General features: G+C 43.7%; 2 protein-coding genes across 6 annotated transcripts in view; both read left to right on the top strand.

Moving 5' to 3' along the window:
- LOC144500301 (STE20-like serine/threonine-protein kinase) overlaps nucleotides 1–10,585 on the top strand; it is a 146,454-nt gene extending 135,869 nt beyond the window's left edge. For all 4 annotated transcript variants that reach the window (XM_078222988.1, XM_078222987.1, XM_078222986.1 and 1 more), the window contains one exon: nucleotides 2,537–10,585. In XM_078222988.1, the coding sequence (XP_078079114.1) occupies nucleotides 2,537–2,683 (147 nt within the window). In that variant the 3' untranslated portion in view covers nucleotides 2,684–10,585. The remainder of the gene's footprint in view (nucleotides 1–2,536) is intronic.
- A 3,483-nt stretch (nucleotides 10,586–14,068) lies between these two features.
- arhgap19 (Rho GTPase activating protein 19) overlaps nucleotides 14,069–22,023 on the top strand; it is a 55,135-nt gene continuing 47,180 nt past the window's right edge. Inside the window, exons 1-2 of one of the 2 annotated variants that reach the window (XM_078222979.1) lie at nucleotides 14,069–14,091; nucleotides 17,288–17,541. In XM_078222979.1, coding sequence (XP_078079105.1) covers nucleotides 14,078–14,091; nucleotides 17,288–17,541 — 268 coding nt within the window. In that variant the 5' untranslated portion in view covers nucleotides 14,069–14,077. The remainder of the gene's footprint in view (nucleotides 14,092–17,287; nucleotides 17,542–22,023) is intronic. The other variant, XM_078222980.1, reaches the window with a different exon arrangement.

The raw sequence follows: 22,023 nt of genomic DNA, 5'->3' as shown, positions 1-22,023 counted from the left end.
GTCTGTGTGGAGTTTGCACATTCTCCCTGTGTCTGCGTGGGTTTCCTCCCACAGTCCAAAAATGTGCGGGCTAGGTTGATTGGCCATTCTAAATTGCCCCTTAGTGTTCCGGGATGCATAGGTTAGAGGGGTTAGTGGGTAAATATGTAGGGATATGTGGATAGGGCCTGGGTGGGATTGTGGTTGGTGCAGACTCGATGGGCCGAATGGCCTCTTTCTGCACTGGAGGATTCTATGAACTTCTATGAAGATGCCACTAACCATACCAATAGGCATTGTGCTAGGTAGGCATAAGGAAAATAAATGTCTGCTGTAGCCTGAAACCAACCTTCATCTCATAGAATCATACAGCGCAGAAGAGGCCCTTCGGCCAATCAAGTCCACACCGACACATTGGAAACACTTGAACTCCCACTTAACCACCAGCTGCCAGCACTTGGCCCATAGCCCTGAATGTTATGACGTGCCAAGTGCTCATCCAGATACTTTTTAAACGAGTGAGGCAACCTGCCTCTACCACCCTCCCAGGCAGCGCATTCCAGACTGTCACCATCCTCTGGGTAAAAAAAAGCTTTCCTTACATCCCCCCCTAAACTTCCTGCCCCTCACCTTGAACCGATGTCCCCTCGTGTTGGCTTTTGACCTGTGGTAACCCTCATAGAAGCAGTTTTAGCTGTATTAATTTAAAATGTTCAAATTTATGTTGGGCCTAATTTATCAAGCCTTGTCCATTTGGCCACAACAGCATACTTTGTTTTGAGTGCAATTTGCACTGTTTATAACCATTCAGGATTAAACTTCACCCATATCAAAAAATCTACACACAGTGTGTCTTAAATGTCATTCATTAAAGATTTATGTCAGAGCATTAGGGATTTTTGTATTGTTGCTTGAGATATGGAGTCACATCCAGCCACATTAGAGGGGCGCAAGTTCTTCTGTCTGAGCTGGTTTGTGCACTGTCCTTTCACCTCACAATCTGGGTCAGTGCGAGACAGAGAAGATCTATATCTCCTATTCTCTAACACAATGCAGTATTCACTTCAATTCCTGCCAGAAGATTTGCAATCAGCACTAACACACCCTGAGAGTCTGCAAAAGTGGAAGTGTAGCTATGTTAAGTCTGAAGCAGCCCATACTTCATTTTCCATATAGAATAGTGTCTACTTTATATTTAACGAATGATCCACAACTACATCCTGAGGACTCATAGAATCATAGGAATCCCTACAGTGCAGAAGGAGGCCGTTTGGCCCATCGAGTCTGCACCAACCACAATCCCACCCAGGCCCTATTCCTGTAACCCCGCATATTTACCCTGTTAATCTCCCTCACACTAGGGGCAATTTAGCATGGCCAATCCACCTAACCCACACATCTTTGGACTGTGGGAGGAAACCAGAGCACCTGGAGGAAACCCACGCAGACACGGGGAGAACGTGCAAACTCCACACAGTGACCCGGGGCCGGAATTGAACCCAGGTCCCTGGCGCTGTGAGGCAGCCGTGCTAACCACTGTGCCACCGTGTCGCCCCTGAATGCAATTCTGTAGGACCAGAGTTCACCCTTCTGACCTTTGCATACATCCATTACTGGATGAACAGAAATGTTCTCCTAATTAAGTATTGGGAAGACTGAAAGCATTTTTGTGTGACTGTTCAAACTCCATTTTGTCCCTGTCCCTGGCAATTGCCTGAAACTACCAGACTGATCACAATCTTGGTGTCACATTTGACCTCAAGATGAGCTTCTGACCTCCTATTCCTGCCATGAGTGTTATATATCTCAGCTTACCTGCTGCTGAAACCCTCATTACTATCTTTGTGCCCCTAGACTTGAGTCCAGTGCATTCCTGGCTGCTCTCCCGTATTCTATCCTCTGTAGACTTGAAGTCGACCCAAACTGCTGCCCTTGTCCTTACTTGCAACGAGCCCTGTTCCCCTATCACATCTGTGCTCACTGACCTGCACTCTCCTTCGGTCAAAACATTCTCAGCCTTGTTTTCAAATCCCTCCTGGCCTCGCCCCCTCCTCTACCTCTGTAATATCCAGCCACACAACCCTCGAGATATTTACGTTCATTTAATTCTGGTCTCTACAGCATCCTTGATTTTAATTGCTCCACAATTGATGGTTGTGCTTTTAGCTGCCAAGGCCCTAAGCTGTGGAATTGCCCCACCTACTCCCCCTCTACCTCGCTTTCCTCCTCCATAACACCACCTAAAACCTTCTTCTTTGACCAAGCTTTGGTTATCTGATTGAATATCTCCTTATGTAGCTTGGTGTCAGACTTTATTTAAAATGTGCCTGTGAAGCACCTTAGGACATTTCATTATGTTAAAGGTGTTAAATATAAATTGTTATTATTGCCTTAGCTGTCATAAAGTCAATGGCTGAGGCAGAAAAGGCTACTGAAAGAGGCCAGCTTTCCCTTTTTCTCCCAATGTGTTGAATGTCACTTGTTTATATCCAGGCTATATTTACTGCAAGCGGTATTTCTTTCTCCATCACTGATTGTTTGTCCAAATCCATTTCAGGCTTTAGAGGAAGAATTTGCTCGCAAACTGCAGGAGCAGGAAGTCTTTTTCAAGATGAGCGGGGAATCTGAATGCCTCAACCCATCTGCGCAGAGCCGAATTTCCAAGTTCTACCCTGTCCCGAGCCTACATTCCACAGGATCCTAACTGTGGGACTCTGAGACATTTCTCTTACTCTTTCGGTATAACATACTTATAGTACTGCTGATCCGGTAACCCGCAGCAAGGACTGGCCGCTGCCCCTTTACCATCTTTAAGTTTGAAGACAATCAGCATGTGGCTGTTTGGATTGAAATGTTTCTAAACTAATGGGACTGTTTGTATCGAGAGGTCCGGGATAAGTTGTGTGACTTGATTTCCTAGTGATCCAATGATAAACGCAGACTGGGAGCAGTGAGTTTATATCACTAATGCCATCATTTTAATCATAACACTCTTGTTTTACCTATTTTGGACCAATCATCTTTTGGTCAGACAACAGGGAATAGTCTCCAGGTTCCTGCAGTGGATCACATTGGCTCTGCAGAGATATATACTGGAGGGCCAGAGCATGTTCTGGTCAGGTGGTGATAATTGTCTGATGGGTTTGTGACTGGAATAGTGCTGCATGTCTGAGGGCTTCCGTTGCAATTAGAAGATTTCAGTAGTTATTTCAGATTCCTGTATTATTCTGAGCAATCTAGTAGTTTATATATCAGTTAAACCTGAAATAAGTGTTTTCAAAATTCATTATTTGCGCCCAGTATTTGCTCCAGTCATTTCATTACAGGAAGTTGGAATTGAATTGCAGCAAAACTGCACCAGGACAAATAGATTAGATTTCAACACTAGCTAATGTAGACAGTTCAAATTCTGTCCTCTTGGTTTGGTCACCGCCTCCTCAACCCCTACTGTGGGTGCTGAATATCTGAAATAAAATCTAAAAATACTGGAAATAGACAGGTCAGGCAGCATTGAGGAGAGAGAAGCAGAGTTAATGTTTCAGGCCTATCACCATTCATCAGAATCCAGGAAGGCCACTAAGCTGAAGTGTTAACCCTTCTCTCTCTCTCAGTATGTTTTTTTGTGTTGCCTGCTTGCTGTTTTATTTCAGCCTATCAGTAATGATGGACACACATCCTCATGATGCAGCAGCCCTAAAACATGTAACCTGTGCTGTGACTTTTGACTCTTATTGAGAACAGAATCCCTTTGGATTTTGTGCTAAATCAGGTCTTAGGAACAATAGAGCCACAATACCACAGCACTCTAAGCTTTATCCAAGTATAGGGCCCCGTGCTGTGCACTGTCCCAGACTCTGGAACTTACATTTCGAGGAGTCCAATTAAATTGAAGAAATTATCCACGATTTGTGGAAAATCTAACAGATACCAAGAAACTCACTTCAGCGTAAAATACTGGAGTCCTGTTAGAACATCCTACTATCAACCTGGCTTAGTTAGTAGTACAAGTGACTCAGCACATCATGTGTTTAGAAACCCTTCCATTCCCCTAAATAACCGTCACCACATTCCCCTAAATATTCATCACCACATTTTCATAAATAATCGCCCTGGCATTTCCTTAAATTACCATCCCACCATTCCCTTAAGTATCCGTCCCTGCATTTTCCTGAATAATCTTCACGACATTCCCCTAAATAACCACCCCAGCATTTCCTTAACTCATCCTCCACTACATTCCCCTAAATAACATTCACCACATTTCCTTAAATAACCGTCCCAGCATTCCCCCAAATATCCGTCCCAGCATTTCCCTGTCTAATCATCACCCCATTTCCCTAAAGAACCGTCCCACATTCTCCAAAATAATCGTCACTACATTTTCCTAAGTAACCATCACTGCATTTCTAAGCGATTGTGAAGTGAAACATGTCAGAGAGATGAGATAGATTGCTGTCTCAATGCAAATCTTCATTTTAAAGTGAAACTTTTATAAATAGTGAAATATTCTGGCATGTGTAGCATTGTGGTGGCAGGAAATGTTAGTAGGATCCTTCACTAAATAGGAAAGAGGGCAGTGTGATTTAGCACATTAATCGGGAGGCAGTGGCATAGTGGTAGTGTCGCTTGATTAGTAATCTAGAGACCCAGTATGATGCCCTGGAGTCCTGGGTTCAAATCCCACCATGGCAAATGGTAAAATTTGAATTGAATAAAATCTGGAATTAAAAGTCTGATGACCACGAAGCCATTTTGATTGTCGTAAAAACCCATCTGGTTACTAATGTCCTTTTAGGGAAGGAAATCTGCCATCTTTACCTAGTCTGGCCTACATGTGACTCCAGATCCACAGCAATGTGGTTCACTCTTTAAAATGCCCTCCAAAATGGGCAAACCACTCAGTTCAAGGGCAATTAGGGATGAGCCAGCAATGCCCACATCCCATGGATTTTTAAAAACTGTGTTCCGTTCAGTTCTTGCACGCTTGGTAAAATGCTACTCTCTGTCTGGAATAAGTTACCTGAGGAATTTTGGTGTCAGATGAGAGATTGCATGAAACAAACAGCCCAATTCTTTGAAGTCAGGATTTTGTAATTTTCAAATGCCAGTTTCAGTGAATGACTCTGGATTGCTTGATAATACCTGTGTGTCTGCGCCTAGTTCACTGTCCAACACCTGAGACTGTGGACTGCACAAGGAAGTAACTATTATCTACTAACCAACACAAACTCTGTATATCTAGATTATTTTAATGGATGATATTTTATTCTATCTGAAGTATTTCTGCTTGTGGTTTGGGCCCGCCTTGTATTCCTGCCCGACCCCCATCCTAACACCCTAATCAAGGTGGGGGCTATCAGATTGAACTTGCTGAAGAGAAGATGGAGTGAATTTGGTGAGTTTGAATCTTTACACGTGCATGTTAACTTTGTGTGATTTATTTGGGATTGTTTGGTGTTCTGTACTGTAGAGGCGATCACTCATGAAGCTGGGGGTTGGTGTTTGAGGTGTTCAGATGGTACGGAAATCAATATGATGATTGTCCACAAGGGCCAGAACATGGCACCTTTTCCAGAATTGTCTTTTAAAGCTTTCAAAATCTGTCCTCGCACTTAATTGACATCTTGAGAAATCGCAGTCCCAACGTAGAGCTAGACGTGTTTATGGTCATATACCTGAATTAATGATCTTGCACCACCTGCTAATGCATGCATTCATTTTGCTGAATAATCTACTGCAGTGTTTTCCATTCCTTGGCAGTATCCTCGATAAGTGCTCCAAATTATAATACCTTGTGGTATTTTTTTTAATTCTGATGTTCAGAGTCGGTTAAACACAATTGAGTGTGGTATCACTTTGTGAGGTCACACCACCAGTGTGTGGCTTATACTCAAACCACAGGAGTGCATCACCATCAGTGAGAAGTTGACACACAACCCATTGAACTGGGTATTTATTCCAAAAGCAGGGTTTGATATTTGACAAAAATTCTTTAAGCCCTTTCTATGTTTCATTTCTAAATTTTTGTTTAATAAGTACTTTAATTTAATGGGATTATGAATGTCGTGGCAAAGTCAGCATTGATTGCCCTTGGGAACCCTAAATGCTCTTGGGTGGTAGTTAGCCACGTTCTTGAACTGCTGTAGGTGCACCCACAGCACTGTTCAGGAGGGAATTCCAGCTTTTTGGCCCAGTGACAGTGTCAGGAACCAGTTCAGAAACTATGTATGTTATGTAGTTAGCCTAGACCCCAGCTTTATTTGAGTTTTGGCATTAGTGTATAAGGTTTTCCCTTCAGGTGTGATTCAGTTGACCCACGAGGAATCTTTTATTTTATAAAACTTTATTTAAGAGCACAGTTAAAATATAACAAAGAATTAACATAACTTTTACCAATTAGAAATATTTAAATATAACACAATATAATTAACAGCTATCCAACTCTATTGTTCCAATTTAAGCAATATCCCCATAGTCATAAATCCTATTTCAGAACTAATTAGCACCAAAAACAGATTTGCTCACCTTTTTAACCCTTCTGAACAGATACAGAAAGACACCTGCCTTCTGATTCCCATAAGTTGTTTCCAGAGAAAGAGCTAACTTCAAACAGCAGAACTTCAGTGAAAGAGACCTATTTTCTGCAGGTTCCAATCGCCAGAGAAACACAGAGCTATTTCTGCTCTTCACAGTTCTCAAACAACAACTGAGCTTGATTTCTCTGTAAGGCTAGCTCCACCCAGTCACCGGATCTTTCTTGTCAATCAACCCCCAATCTAAAAATTGAAAATATTAAAATAACCCTACATTAGTCCAGATTAAAACATACATTGTAGTAATTAAGATCAATTATGTTGCTGCAGGGACCTATGTGTATAAACAATGGCACCGATAATAAAATAAACTGTTAAATCAGATACTGCACAAGAAACATGACCCAAATACATTTCTTAAAGGCACAGTATCATCACAGACAGCAAATAAATGGTGATATAGTTTAAGTCTGGATGGTGTGTCGCTTGGAGATGAACTTCCAGGTGATGACGTTCCATGCTTTGCTGCTGTCGTCCGTCTAGGTAGTAGACGTCACAGGTTTCTAATAGCCACTACAACCTTAACATTAATTGGAGTGGGGCAGAGCCTCACCACACCACCAACCCAGTGCCACCTGTAATTAGCAATGGCTACCTTACTATCAGTGAACCTTTGTACTTGTTAAGAAGTTAAGAAATAGTAACAATAGACCATACTGCTATTCAAGCTTGCTGCTCCAATCATACGATCATGGTTGATCATCAGCTTAAGTCCACTTTCCCGCCCACTCCCCATATCCCTTGATTCCCTGAGAAACCAAAGGTCTGTCTGTCTAACCTTAAAATACTCAACGACGGAGTGTCCACAACCCACTGGGGTACAGAATTCCAAAGATTCACAACCTTCTGAGTGAAGACATTTCTCCTCATCTTCATCCTAAATAATTGAACCTCTTATCAAGAGGCTATTTTCTCATGGTTTAGATTCCCAAGCCAGAGGAAACGATCTCTGTCTTTATTGGCTACCCTTTCAAGCCTCTTCAGAATCTTGTATCTTTCAATGAGATCACCTCTCGTTCTTCTGAACTCTAGAAAGTGCAGACCCAAATTATTCAGCCTGTCATCATAGAACAACCCTTTCATCCCAGACACCAATCTAGTGAACCTATTCTGTACTGCCTCCACATTTATTTAAGTATGAAGATTAAAACTGCCCATAATTTCCAGGTTGGCCTCATCAAACCATTCCATTCAATGAGTGTTTTGCATGAAGGGAGGCTCATTGTATTCTGATGCAGTATCCTGAGCTGCTTTTCGTGGCATTTTTGTCAGTGATGGTTTGCCATTGCTTTCCACTGTCAGAGGCAGGGCGAGAAGACAGGTCCCCAGTCTACCTCAGTTGGACCAGGAATTGAACCCACGCTGTTGGCATTATTCTGAACCACACACAAGCCTCCAGCAAGCTGCTAACCTGCCCCTTACAGCTGTACCAAGACTGCTGTACTCCAGTCACCTTACAATAAAGGCCAACATGCCATTTGGCACCCTGTTCACTTGCATGTTAAATTTGTGTTCCTTGTATGGGTACTCCACTCTGAAATCAACATTGACAAATTTCACACCTTTTTAAAAAAAAATTCTGCTTTTCTATTCTTACCTCACACATCCCCAAATTAAACTCCATCTGCCACTTTGTTGCCCATTCACATCTACATCTCTCTGCCATCTCTGTGTCTTTAAGTGCCAGTCAACCCTGGCCTCAAGAATTTGCATTCCAATCTAACAAAGAGTAATTGCTTGAATGTTCCTTGTCGTTTTGTTATTCGTTTGTGGGATGTTGGCGTTGCTGGCTAGGCCAACATTTATTGCCTCTTTCTAATTGGCTTGCCGGTAGGAGACAGGGAGTGGTGGTCGAGGGTTGTTTCTCAGACAGGAGGCCTGTGACCAGCGATGTGCCACAGGGATCAGTCCTGGGTCCACTGTTGTTTGTCATTTATATAACCAACTTGGATGAGAATAGAGGAGGCATGGTTAGTGAATTTGTGGATGACACCAATATTGGTGGTGTAGTGGACAGTGAAGAAGGTTATCTAAGACTACAATGGGATCTTGATCAACTTGGCCAGTGGGCCGAGGAATGGCACATCAGTTTAATTCAGATAAATGTGAGGTGCTATATTTTAGACCTAGGAGCGCAAGTACATAGTTCATTGAAAGTGGCGTCGCAGTATCATAGAATCCTACAGTGCGGAAGGAGGCCATTCGGCCCATCGGGTCTGCACTGACCACAATCCCACCCAGGCCCTATCCCCATAACCCCATGAATTTACCCTAGCTAGTCCCCCTGACACTAAGAGGCAATTTAGTATGGCCAATCCACCTAACCTGCATATCTTTGGACAGAATGACAGGTGGTGAAGGCATTTGGCACACTTGCCTTCACCAGTCAGAGTATTGAGTACAGGAGTTGGGATGTTATGTTACAACTGTACAGAACATTGGTAAGGCCACGTTTGGAGTACTATTCGGGGTATTGGAAGGATGTTATTAAACTGGAAAGGGTGAAAAAAAGATTTACAAGGATGTTAACAGTACTGGAAGGTTTGAATTATAAGGAGCATAGGAGTTTGATAAAATCATGAGCATAGATAAGGTGAATAGACAAGATCTCCTCCCAGGGTAGAGGAGTCCAAAATTAAAGGGCATAGGTTTAAGGTGCGAGGGGAAAGATTTAAAAGGAACATGAGGGGCAACTTTCTCACACAGACGGTGATGCATGTATGGAATGAGCTGCCAGAGGAGGTGGTAGAAGCAGGTACAATTACAACATTTAAAAGACATTTGGACAGGTACATGGATAGGAAAGCTTTAGAGGGATATGGGCCAAATGCAGGCAAATTGGACTAGTTCAGTTTAGGAAACCTGGTTGGCATGGACGAGTTGGGCCAAAGAGCCTGTTTCTGTGCTGTATATCCCTATGACTCTAATTACCCTCGAAGGTGTTGTGAGCCCAATTTGAATAGGGTTTGAAGCAATCTTAATCCAATTCTTAACAGACCAGATCCCACATACAAGCCTAGCCCGATGCTAACACTAATTGTTGACCTCAGTTGAAAAGACTATGATGTAACTGGAATGGGAATTGGAAAGTGCCACCTGGATATTTTGGGGCTGTGTAAAGGGAGCTCTGCTCTGTACCTAACCTGTGTTGTACCTGCCCCAGGAGTGTTTGATGTATACAGTGTAGAGAGAGATTTACGCTGTATTTAATCTTGTGCTGTACCTGTCCTAGGTGTTGTTGATCAGACAGTGTAGAGGGAGCTGTACTCTGTCCTGTGAATGTTTGAAATGTTCCGCTTTCCCATGTTAGTCCTGAAAATAAAATCTAGCCCAACTCTTCTTAAAATGTGCCCCCTTTTTCCTTTGAGCAGATATTAAATACTGTAAAACAGACTTCTGCCACACAGACTAGGCCCTTCATGAATGTGTATTATCCATATTGATGTCATTGAGAACAGTAAACTAAGCAAATAAAAGTTGACGTAGAAGGACATATACATGTGATTTGGGGAATGTTTTAAACTGATGTGCTTCTGAATATGATGTATGCACTTATCAAGTTAAAACAATTGTCATGTTGCATAATTTCCTGCTAAAACAATTATGTGATCGCCTCTACAGCATTGCTGAGAGACTTGTTTTGTTTCTGAATTTGTAGCCGTTCAGGACTCGAATCATACTGATCCTGCATCTCATCGTTTTATATTAATCTAACAACCCCAACCAAAACCATAGGAGAACATCTGTGATCAATCGCAGATCCTGTGTCCTGGATATTCCAGGATGTTACTTGTACTGTAACTGTTGGGAAATTAGTGTCTATATTTCTGATTGTATCTAAACACATGAAGGCTTTGCTACAGCTTTATATATTAGATGTTTTAATATCTAGGATTTCCTTTGTTAAACCATGAAGAGAACTTATTTATGTGGATCTGATGTTCTACATAAGGTGATTATGAAGCTTTGTGTAGAAATAATTATAAGTGTAAATAAAATGGTATTGCAGATGACATTCTGTGTTCTTATTTCTAAAACTCGATTTTGTTCACAGTACTACAGTCCATTGTAAATCCTCTCCCGTCCGATACGAGGGGCGAAAGTGAACAAATCGTTAATTGTAAGAATACTCAAACCAAATTAGTTTCAGTGGCAGGGCTGTGGGAAGGTCCAAGTATTGTACCAGAGGAATAGGTTGTGAGATCCTGGGATGATTAACCTTCTCTTCCCTTATCTGCTTGATGTAATTTCCACAAGGGGAGGCCTGCCATTGGCCAGGCATTTACCAAGTAGAGAAATGGTACTTCCAAAATGAAGGGAAAGTTGTCCGTTGAATTTCCCCTTGTGCTAATCTTTCAAAACTTAAACACCTGAACAATATCAAGAGTGACATCAATGATCTGATTCTGAGGGATTCGACCAAATTTTTAATTTTAATTTATGTGGTACACTATAAAATAAGTTGTAAAACAAATGGGATGACCTTCACTGAGTTTAGTTTAGTACAATAAGAAGTCTCACAACACCAGGTTAAAGTCCAACAGGTTTATTTGGTAGCACAAGCTTTCGGAGTGCTGCCCCTTCATCAGGTGAGTGGGAGTTGTGTTCACAAATAGGACACAAATAGACACAAACTCAATTTATAAGATAATGGTTGGAATGCGAGTCTTTACAGGTAATCAAGTCTTAAAGGTACAGACAATGTGAGTGGAAAGAGGGTTAAGCACAGGTTAAAGAGATGTGAATTGTCTCCAGCCAGGACAGTTAGTGAGATTTTGCAAGCTCAGGCAAGTCGTGGGGGTTACAGATAGTGTGACATGAACCCAAGATCCCGGTTGAGGCCGTCCTCATGTGTGCGGAACTTGGCTATCAGTTTCTGCTCAGCGATTCTGCGTTGTCATGTGTCGTGAATGCCGCCTCGGAGAACGCTTACCCGAAGATCAGAGGCTGAATGCCCGTGACTGCTGAAGTGTTCCCCAGCAGGAAGAGAACACTCCTGCCTGGTGATTGTCGAGCGGTGTTCATTCATCCGTTGTCGTAGCGTCTGCATGGTCTCCCCAATGTACCATGCCTCGGGACATCCTTTCCTGCAGCGTATCAGGTAGACAATGTTGGCCGAGTTGCAAGAGTATGTACTGTGTACCTGGTGGATGGCGTTTTCATGTGAGATGATGGCATCCGTGTCGATGATCCGGCACATCTTGCAGAGGTTGCTGTGGCAGGGTTGTGTGATGTCGTGGTCACTGTTCTGAAGGCTGGGTAGTTTGCTGCGGACAATGGTCTGTCTGAGGTTGTGCGGTTGTTTGAAGGCAAGAAGTGGGGGTGTGGGGATGGCCTTGGCGACATGTTTGTCTTCATCGATGACATGTTGAAGGCTCTGGAGAAGATGTCGCAGCTTCTCCGCTCCGGGGAAGTACTGGACGACGAAGGGTACTCTGTCCGCCGTGTCCCGTGTTTGTCTTCTGTTAAGTAAGCAGCTGAGGAGGCATGATGCACTTACACACTTAGTAAGTAATATTTTATGATGTTGGGAAGAACTGAAATTTTGAACTAAATATGGTAAAATGTAATATTGCTTGCTTGTTAATGAGTATATCCACTGACTGCAGGGCATTACACTGATTGGATAGTGACAGGATAGCATTAGTCACAAACTCTAATTGTGTTACACACGGGGAGCCAAGACCAAGTACAACCTTTGAGTCCAGCAGTTATAGAGAGGACAAGGCTTAGTTGGGCTCGGAAGAGGGATGGGAGAATTGGGGTAAATTGGAAGAGAAGGAATGGAAAATGATGGAAGATAGGGTGAGGAAGGCAGTGAGAAGCAAAGACAGAGAAACAACATGAATGGGCACAACGTCCCAGAATACATTTCATAAGGTCCCAGGGCTCTGACAAAGGATCATCTAGACTCGAAACATTGGCTCTATTCTCTCCCAACGAATGCTGTCAGATCTGTTGAGATTTTCCAGCATTTTCTGTTTTTGTTTCAGATTCCTGCATCGGCAGTATTTTGCTTTTATATTACCGGAGATTTATCTACCTTGATGCGCTTTAAGACTTCCAGCACGTCCTTCTCTGTCCTCAAGACATCACTATTTATTTCCCCAAGTTCCCTAACATCACAAAGTGATGTTGGTCACAAAGTGATCTCTCACTAACTCTTCTGTCACCAGTCCTTCCTAATTTCCCAAGAGGAGTTCAAGTTTTGCCCCCTCTCTAGTCGGGCCATCCACATACCGAATGAGAAATTCCTCCTGAATACATTCAACAAATTTCACTCCATTTAAGCTCCGAATACTATGGCTGTCCCAGTCAATGTTGGAAAAGTTAAAGTCCCCTACTATTACCACCCTATTTTTCTTGGAGCTATCTGTAATCTCCTTACATATTCACTCCTCAATTTCCCGCTGACTATTTGGGGGACTGTAGTACAACCCTATCAAAGTGATCTCTCTCTTATTTCTCAGTTCTACCCATATAGACTCAGTGGGCGAACCATCGGACATATCTCCTGTCACTGCCGGGATTGTTGGAGCACTGCCTGCTGTTTTGGGCTCCACACTATAAGAATGGTAGCACCCTACAGAAATAGGGTGCTGCCTGGTATGAGGAAATAGAGATATGTAAAAAAAGACTTGGAAAAGTAGGGCTAATACAATATTGTTGATGCTGGCAATCTGAAATAATAGCATAAAGTGCTGGAAAAACTCAGCAGCTTGGGCAGCATCTTTGGCTAACATTTGTGTAAAATATGGCTCTTCTTTGGGACCATTTCTTCTTCTGGCTACAGATAATGCCTGACTCAAGTATGGAGTCGTCATTGGGATGAATTTTCTGGGGTTACCAGAATTGTGATGGCAGAAGGAGGCCATTTGGCCCATCGCCTCCGCATCAGCTGTCCAAATGGCCATCATGACTTGATGTCATTCATGATGTGGAGATGGCAGTGTTGGACTGGGGTAAACACAATAAGACGTCTCACAACACCAGGTTAAAGTCCAACAGGTTTGTGTCAGGTTGTGAGTTTGTGTCTTTATATGCCCTGTTTCTGAACTGAAATCCCACTCACCTGATGAAGGAGCAGCGCTCCGAAAGTAGTGGCTTTTGCTACCAAATAAACCTGTTGGACTTTAACCTGGTGTTGTGAGACTTCTTATTGATGTCATTCGCCAGGCTTTTCGCCATACTCCTGGCACATTGTGCCTGGAGTTCTGCTGGTCTCAATTCTAAAGACTCAGTGTTTCCCATCAGTGACTGAGTGTTGCTGCTTCAGTGCAATACACCTTTAAATCCTGAGGTGAGTGCCGGAGAGCACTCTGGGAAATGTAGTTATCTCGGCCGGGGAGCAGGAACTACATTTCCCATTATGCTCATGGTGTGCGCATGCGCGTGGAAGGCGCGCGAACTCGGTTTGATTTCAAATGGTCCAATCGGAGCAGAAGCCGTTGAGCGGCAGCCAATAGAAATCGAGACTCCTCAACGGCCGCGGCGGCGATTTGAACATGTCCGAATGTCGGTGAGAAAAAAATAGAGAGAGAGAGTGTGAGGGACGGAGAGAGGGGAGAGACAGAGTGTGAGACAGACAGAGGGGAGAGATAGTCTGTGTGTGTGTGAGACAGGGAGCGGGGAGAGAGTGACAGACAGATAGGGGGGTGGGGGGAGACAGACAGACAGTGGGGGGGGGGGATGGATGGACAGGGAGACAGACGGATGGATGGACAGACTGGGGAGGAGGGGGGCGCAGAGGGCGGGAGGACTGCTTTCCCGGGCTAAATGTCAGGCACTGAGACTGGCTGTGGAGAGACAAATACTGGGCACAGCTTCAAATCCCACCATGAGAACTGGGGGAACTTCAAATATATATTTTTAAAAACTAGTCTTCAACAATCAGTAGTCGTAAAGACCCATCTGGTTTACTAATGATCTTTATTTGAATAGAAACAATGTGCTTGTTTGGAGAGCTGGTGCAGACACAACGGGCCAAATGGCCGTCTCCTGCACCATGACAATCCCTGAGATAGGTCAGAGGAGGAAGGGTGTAAAGATAAGCCCAGCAATTACAGGCCAGTCAGTTTAACTTTGGTGGTAACTTATAGAAACAATAATTCGGGACAAGATTACCAGTCACCTGGGCAGATGTGGGTTAAACAAGGAAAGTCGGCATAGATTTGTTACCGGAAAATTGTGTTAAAGATAACCGAGGGGGTCAATGTACATGGCCTTCCAAAAGGCATTTGATAAAGTTCTGCACAACAAACGTGAGAGTAAAGTTATGGTTCATGGAGTAAAAAGGGACAGTGGCAATGTGAATATGAAATTGGCCTAGTGATGGAAACAGATTGTAGCTGATAATGGAAATTCTTGGTCTAGTGCAGCATGATTTGAAAGGAGCTGGAACTACTCCAGGCGGTTAACACTGCTGTTTCACAGCGCCAGGAACCCAAGTTCGATTCCGGCCTTGGGTGATTGTGCGGAGTCTGCACGTTCTCCCTGTATCTGCGTGGGTTTCTTCCGGGTGCTCCGGTTTGCTCCCACACTCCAAAGATGTGCAGATTAGGTTGATTGGCCATGCTAAATTGCCGCTTAGTGTCAGGGGGACTGGCAGGGTAAATACGTGGGGCTATAGGAATTGAGCCTGGATGGGATTGTTGTCGGTGCAGACTCGATAGGCCAAATGGCCTCATTCTGCACTGTAGGGATTCTATGATTTTGTTCGGAAACAGGAATGTTCTTCATACAGGAGGGCGATTTGTAGTGGAGTTCCCCAATGGTCAGTGTTGGGATCCTTGCTCTTCCTGAAGTATATTAATGACCTAGACATCGATGTACAGGACACAGTCTCAAAATTTGCATATGATATGAATTTGTGAGGAATATAGTGTAGAACTTCCAAAGGGCATGGATAAGTTGGTGAAGTGGCAAATGACATTTAATGCAGGGAAATGTGATTTATTTTGTTTGGAGGGACAATATAAAGGATATAAACTCTAAAGGGTTGCAGGAACAAAGTGCATAAGCCATTAAAAGTGGCAGGACAGATTGAGAGAATGGTTAAAGCATACACTATCCGAGGCTTTATTACTATGTGCATAGAGTACAAGGAGGTTATGTTGAACTCGTATAAGATTCTCATTTGGTCTCAACTGGAGTATTGTTTCTAATTCCGGGCTGCGTGCTTTAGGAAGGATGTGAAGGCATTGGAGATGGTGCAAAAAAGTCATGGGAATGGTTTCAGGGGTGAGAACTTCAGTTATGTGAATATATTGGAGAAGCTGGGACTATTTTCCTTGGAGAAGAGAAGGTTGAGATTTGATAGAAGTATTCAAAATGATGTGGGGTATGGGCAGGGTAGTTACAGAGGAACTATTCCCACTCGGGATCGAGAACAAGAGGGCACAGATATAAAGTAATTGGCAAAAGAAGCTGTGGTCACATGAGGAAAAACATTTCACACAGTGAATAGTTAAGATCTGGAATGCATGCCTGAGAATGGGTTGGAGGCAGGTTCAATCGAGGTAGTTTAAAAAGCAATTAGACTGGTGCCTGAAAAGAAAGGACATGCAGTGACAGGGGGAAGGTAGAATAATAACACAATGTGATTTGTTCATTCAGAGAGCTAGTGCATACACAATGGAGCAAATGGCTTTCTGCACTGTAACAATTCTGTGAATTCCAGGTGGTGCTATGGGTGAAGGGCCTGACCTGAGACTGGGTTGCCTTGGTGGGAATAGTGGGGCGAGAATTGGACATCTGAGATAATGCATGGTGACTTGGATGCAAAAAGGATGGAGTGAGGATTTGGGGGTTGGAGCCTTGTGGAGAGAGTAGTGTGGTAAGATGGTGGCTTTCATGGAGCATCTACTGCTAAAGTTAGGAGGAAGGAACCAGATAGGGGATAAATCCAATAAGAGGTGGCTTTTGCAATGAGGATACTTTCAGCAGGAGGATGGAGAGAGTGGAGGGAGGAGGAACTGTGGTGGAGAGAAGTGTAAGGGGATGGGGCAAGAGTTAAGAGGCAGGATAGATATGAAAGGAGTTTGGATAGGGTAACTGATACATGCGAATTATATCAGGATGTTTTCTAGACCACTTGTTAGTGATTGATCAATGATTCCAATATTATGTGACATCAGGATGGTGGAAGATGAACTGCAAGGATCTTGTCCATTTTCATTCAGAAATTCCTATCTTCCTCAGCAAAGGCAGAAAGTGGTGAATTCTGGTGGGGAGGGGATAAAGCTCCGATGTTTTTGAGAGGGCCGGGTAGCTGAATATAGACCAAAAACAAAGTGAATAAGGCCAATAGGGGATAATGGATAGCAGTCAGGACTGGGGAAGGAGGAAGAAAAATGTGGCTGCTTCATATCTACAGAATGATTCAATGTGAGAGCATAGATGTGTGTGAGGCAGATAACGGGGCTTATGCATTAAAAGAGAAACTGATGCTGGGTCTGAGGTGACAGGAGGAACTGAAGTTAAAGGGAGGCTTCGACTGGGCAGATAAGGATCTAGAATAATCTGGTCAGTGAGCAGAAAGATCCCAGGAACAAAAGCCAGAGGTTGGTGTGTAGGGGTGAGGCAGTGTAATATTTAGAGCCCTTGAGGACTGCATATGCGTTTTTTGATTCATGCTACATGGTGGTGGGTTTAAATTCTGAAGGTTTTTCCCAGCATCTCAGTTGGTGAAAGCAGTTTGCATCTGTTTCTGGCAGGGACACGAGTTGTAGCATTGTGATTAGCAATGAGCCGTTACTCCGCAACAAGCCCATCATCTTCAACCCAGACTTCTTTGTGGAAAAACTTCGCCATGAGAAGCCAGAGGTGTTTTTGGAACTGGTTGTGAGCAACCTAACCCGTCTCATCGACCTTCCCGGCATAGAGTTTGCACAATTGATTGGTGAGGAGGAGCCCAGTTTACCCAGCAGCTCCAGCTTCTTCCGCTCGTTTCATTTCCTGAAACGTAAAGGTCAGTGCTTGTTTTTGGCAAAATGTTGCAACAGACTTCCCAGGTGCTTTCAACGCTATTACTACACATACGAAATAGGAGCAAGAGTAGACCATTTGGCCCCTCAAGCCTGCTCCACCATTCAATAAGATCGTGGTTGATCTGTTTGTGTTTCAAATTTGGCATTCCCCTCTGCCCCCAACAACCTTCGATTCTTGTTGGGCAAAGGAATTATTCTATCTCTGTCTCTCTAATGCTATCTACACTCACATCGCTAACCTGCAAGACCATCTACTGTTCCATAATTAGCCAGGATTTTCCTGTTTCTATTCATAGCATTTCCACCTGGTGTAAATTATCTCAGTAAGAAGTCTCACAACACCAGGTTAAAGTCCAACAGGTTTATTTGGTAGCAAATACCATAAGCTTTTGGAGCGCTGCTCCTTCGTCAGATGGAGTGGTCTCTGTTCTCAAACAGGGCACAGACACAGAAATCAAATTACAGAATACTGATTAGAATGCAAATCTCTACAGCCAGCCAGGTCTTAAATGTACAGACAATGTGGGTGGAGGGAGCATTCAACACAGGTTAAAGACACATCTCTTTAACCTGTGTTGAATGCTCCCTCCACCCACATTGTCTGTACATTTAAGACCTGGCTGGCTGTAGAGATTTGCATTCTAATCAGTATTCTGTAATTTGATTTCTGTGTCTGTGCCCTGTTTGAGAACAGAGACCACTCCATCTGACGAAGGAGCATTGCTCCGAAAGCTTATGGTATTTGCTACCAAATAAACCTGTTGGACTTTAACCTGGTGTTGTGAGACTTCTTACTGTGCTTACCCCAGTCCAACGCCGGCAACTCCACATCGTAAATTATCTCACCAGGGACCCTTTGCTCTGTTCCCTTCGTGATAAAATTCATGCTACTTGTCTCTTGTGTGTCTGTGCTGGAATAGAATCATGGCACAGTGGTTAGCGCTGCTGCCTCATAGTGTCAGAGACCCGGGTTCAATTCCCAGCTTGGGTCACTGTCTGTGTGGAGTTTGCACATTCTCCCCGTGTCTGCATGGGTTTCCTCCAGGTGCTCCGATTTTCTCCCGCACTCAAAATATATGCAGGTTAGCTTTATTGTCCATGCTAAATTGCCCCTTAGTGTCAGGGGGATTAGTGAGTAAAATACTTGGGGTTACAGGGATAGGGCCTGGGTGGGATTGTTGTCAATGCAGGCTCGATGGGCTCCTCCTGCACTGTAGGGCTTCTATGAATCAGCTATAGAACCATATAATTACGTGGGCATCACTGGCTAGACCAGCATTTATTGCCCACCTGTAATTGCCCTTAAAAATATAAATATATGATGTGTATGATGTTGCCTTGAACTGTTGCAGTCCATATTGTGCAGTTAAACCCACAGTGCTCGTGAAGAAACAGTGCAATATTTCCAAACTCGTTAAGTGTCTGCTGCTCTTGTCCACCGAGGTGGTAGAGGTCATGGCTGTTGAAGGAGCCTTGGCGAGTTGCTACAGTGCATCTTATAGCTGGTACACATGGCTGCCTTTATGCCTATGATGAAGGCAGCGAATATTGAAAGTTACGGATGGGATGCCAGTCAAGCGGGCTATTTTGTCCTGGATGGTGCTGAGCTTCTTGAGTATCGTTGGAGCTGCACTCATCCAGGCAAGTGGCGACTATTCCAAAAGAAACTCCTCACTTGTGTTTTCGAGGTGGTGGACAGGCTTTGGGAGTCAGGAGGTGAGTTATTGATTGCAGAATTCTCAGCCCCTCTCCTGCTCTTGTAGCCACAGTATTTATATGGCTAGTCCAGTTCAGTTTCTGGTCAATGGTAACCCTCAGGATGTTGACAGTGGGGGATTCAGCAGTGGTGATGCCACTGAATATCATCAGGGGATGGTTAGATTCTCTTGTCGGAGATGATCACGGCCTGGCACTTGTGTGGTGTGAATGTTACTTGCCATTTATCCACCCAAGCCTGGATATTGTCCAAGTCTGGCTGCAGATGGACTGCTTCAGTAACTGAGGAGTTTGGTATGGCACTGAACATTGAGCATAAACAACCCTACTCCTGACTCTATGACGGAGGAAAGATGTAGTAGCTGACTGCGATCGGGCTGAGGACACTATTCTGAGAAACTCCTTCAGCGGTGTCCCGGGGCTGAGGTGATTGACCACCAGCAACTACAATCAAGTCCTTTGGGCTCGGTATGCTCCGTCAAATCCAGCCTTGATGTCAAGACAGTCACTCTCAACTCATCTCCTGAGTTCAGTTCTTTTGTCCATCTCTCGATGAAAGCTGTAATGAGCTCAGGCGGAACCCAACCTGAGCGTCAGTGAGCAGGTTTTCATTCCTTTACGCGATATGGGGTAAAATTGAATGGATGGGATAACCTCAGGACATTGCCTGCTCAAACACAATTTCATGGTTCGACAGCAGGCAGGGATATGTTAAGGCCTTTAGGTGGTCTTTTCCTGCCCAGCCTCAATAGGATGCAGATGGGGTGGAAAACATTTTCTTTCTCCATCTTGGACTGAAGTGGGGACGGGGGGGTGGTGTGCCTCAATCTGAAGGCCCCTTCAGAGTTGGAGTGCCCTCCCCTCTGGGACCTTATAAGATCTGAGCCTCCACTCCTGACCACGGCAGCTCTGTGCCTGGCTAGATAGAAAACTCTCAGATGGTACTTCCTTCCCACGGTGGATGGAAGTCCTGCCCACTGCCAATTAATGTTCAAGTGAGTGTTAAGTGGCAGTGTGCTTCCAAGAATTGGCAGTAGCGCATTATATGGTGACTCTTAAAAGTTAAAGTTTATTTTTTAGTCACAAGTAGGCTTACGTTAACACCGTAATGAAGTTACTGTGAAAATCTCCTCGTCACCATACTCCGGCGCCTATTCGGGAACATTGAGAGAGAATTTAACATGGTCAATACACCTAACCAGCACATCTTTCAAACTGTGGGAGGAAACCGGAGCACCCAGAGGAAACCCACACAGACATAAGGAGAAGGTGCAAACTCCACACAGACAGTGACCCAAGTCGGGAATCGAACCCGGGTCCCTGGCGCTGTGAGGCAGCAGTGCTAACCACTGTACCACTCTCCGCCCTATCCCCATAACCCCAAGCAATTACCATGGCTAATCCACCTAACCTGCACGTCTTTGAACTGTGGGAAGAAACCCACGCAGACACGGGGAGAACGTGCAAACTCCACACTGACAGTCACCCAAGAATCAAACTCAGATCCCTGACATTGTGAAGCAGCCGTGCTAATCACTGTGCCACCAGGCCACATTTAAAAAAAACCAGCAACAAATAGGATCAAGAAAGGAAAAAATGGTAACAACGCAACATTAATGCACTTTATTTAAATGCACATAATATTCATCACAAAATAAATGAATTAACGGCACAGATTGAGGTGAATGGGTTTGATCTTATAACCATTACAGAGATGTGGTTGCAAGGAGATCAAAACTGGAAACTAAATTTTCAAAGGTACCTGACTTTTCATAAGAGCAGAAAGGAAAGGGTGGTGGGACAGCTTTGTTAGTACGAGATGGATTAAGTATGATAGCAAGAAATGTTATTGGATTGGAAGATGTAGAAACTATATAGGTGGAGGTAAGGAATATCATGGGGAAGAAGGCACTGTTGGGAGTAGTGTATACGCCCCCTGACAGTATCTGCTGTGGGATGGAGAATAAATCAGAAGATAGTAAGCATGTAAAAAAGGCAGTGCTTTAGTCTTCATGTCGACTGGCAAAATCAAATTGGCAGAAGTAGCCATGAGAAAAAGTTTGTTGTGTATTCGGGAGCGTTTCCTAGAACAATATGTTGTGAATCCAATCAGGGATCTGGCTATTTTGGATCTGGTCATGTGGAATGAGGCTGGTTTAATAAACAATCTCCAAGTAAAAGGTCCCCTCGGCAACAGCGACCATAACATGGTAGAATTTAGCATTCAGTTTGAGAATGAGAAACGTGGGTCAGAAATAACTGCTAAACTTAAAGGTAATTACAAAGGAAAGGGCAGAGTGGCTGGAGTGGGCTGAGAAAGGAGTTCAGCAGGAAAGATGATTGGTCAACAATGGCAGATGTTTATGAAAGTAGTTCATGACTCACAACAAGGATATACCCCAGTGATGAAGAAGGATTCTAGGAAGGGGATAAATCAACTATGGCTAACCAAGCAGGTTAAGGATAGTATTAAACTGAAAGAAAAAACATGTAGCATTGCAAAAGATTAGTGTAAACCAGAGGACTGGGAAAGTTTTGAAAATCAACTAAAGATGACCAAAAAAACAGAGGAAGAAGATAAACTGTGGGTAAGCTAACAAGCAATATAAAAACAGATAGCAAGAGCTTCTTTAAATATATAAAAAGGAAGAGAGAGGCCAAAGTGAACATAGGCCCTTAGAAAATGAGACTGGGGAAATAATAATGGAAATCAGGGAATGGCAGAGGAGTTAAACAAATACTTTTGT

The sequence above is a fragment of the Mustelus asterias genome, chromosome 11 (genome assembly GCF_964213995.1).
Source record: "Mustelus asterias chromosome 11, sMusAst1.hap1.1, whole genome shotgun sequence".
NCBI lineage: Eukaryota > Metazoa > Chordata > Chondrichthyes > Carcharhiniformes > Triakidae > Mustelus > Mustelus asterias.
The sequence above is the reverse complement of the archived record's forward strand: the minus strand, read 5'-3'. Positions and strand labels throughout refer to the sequence as shown.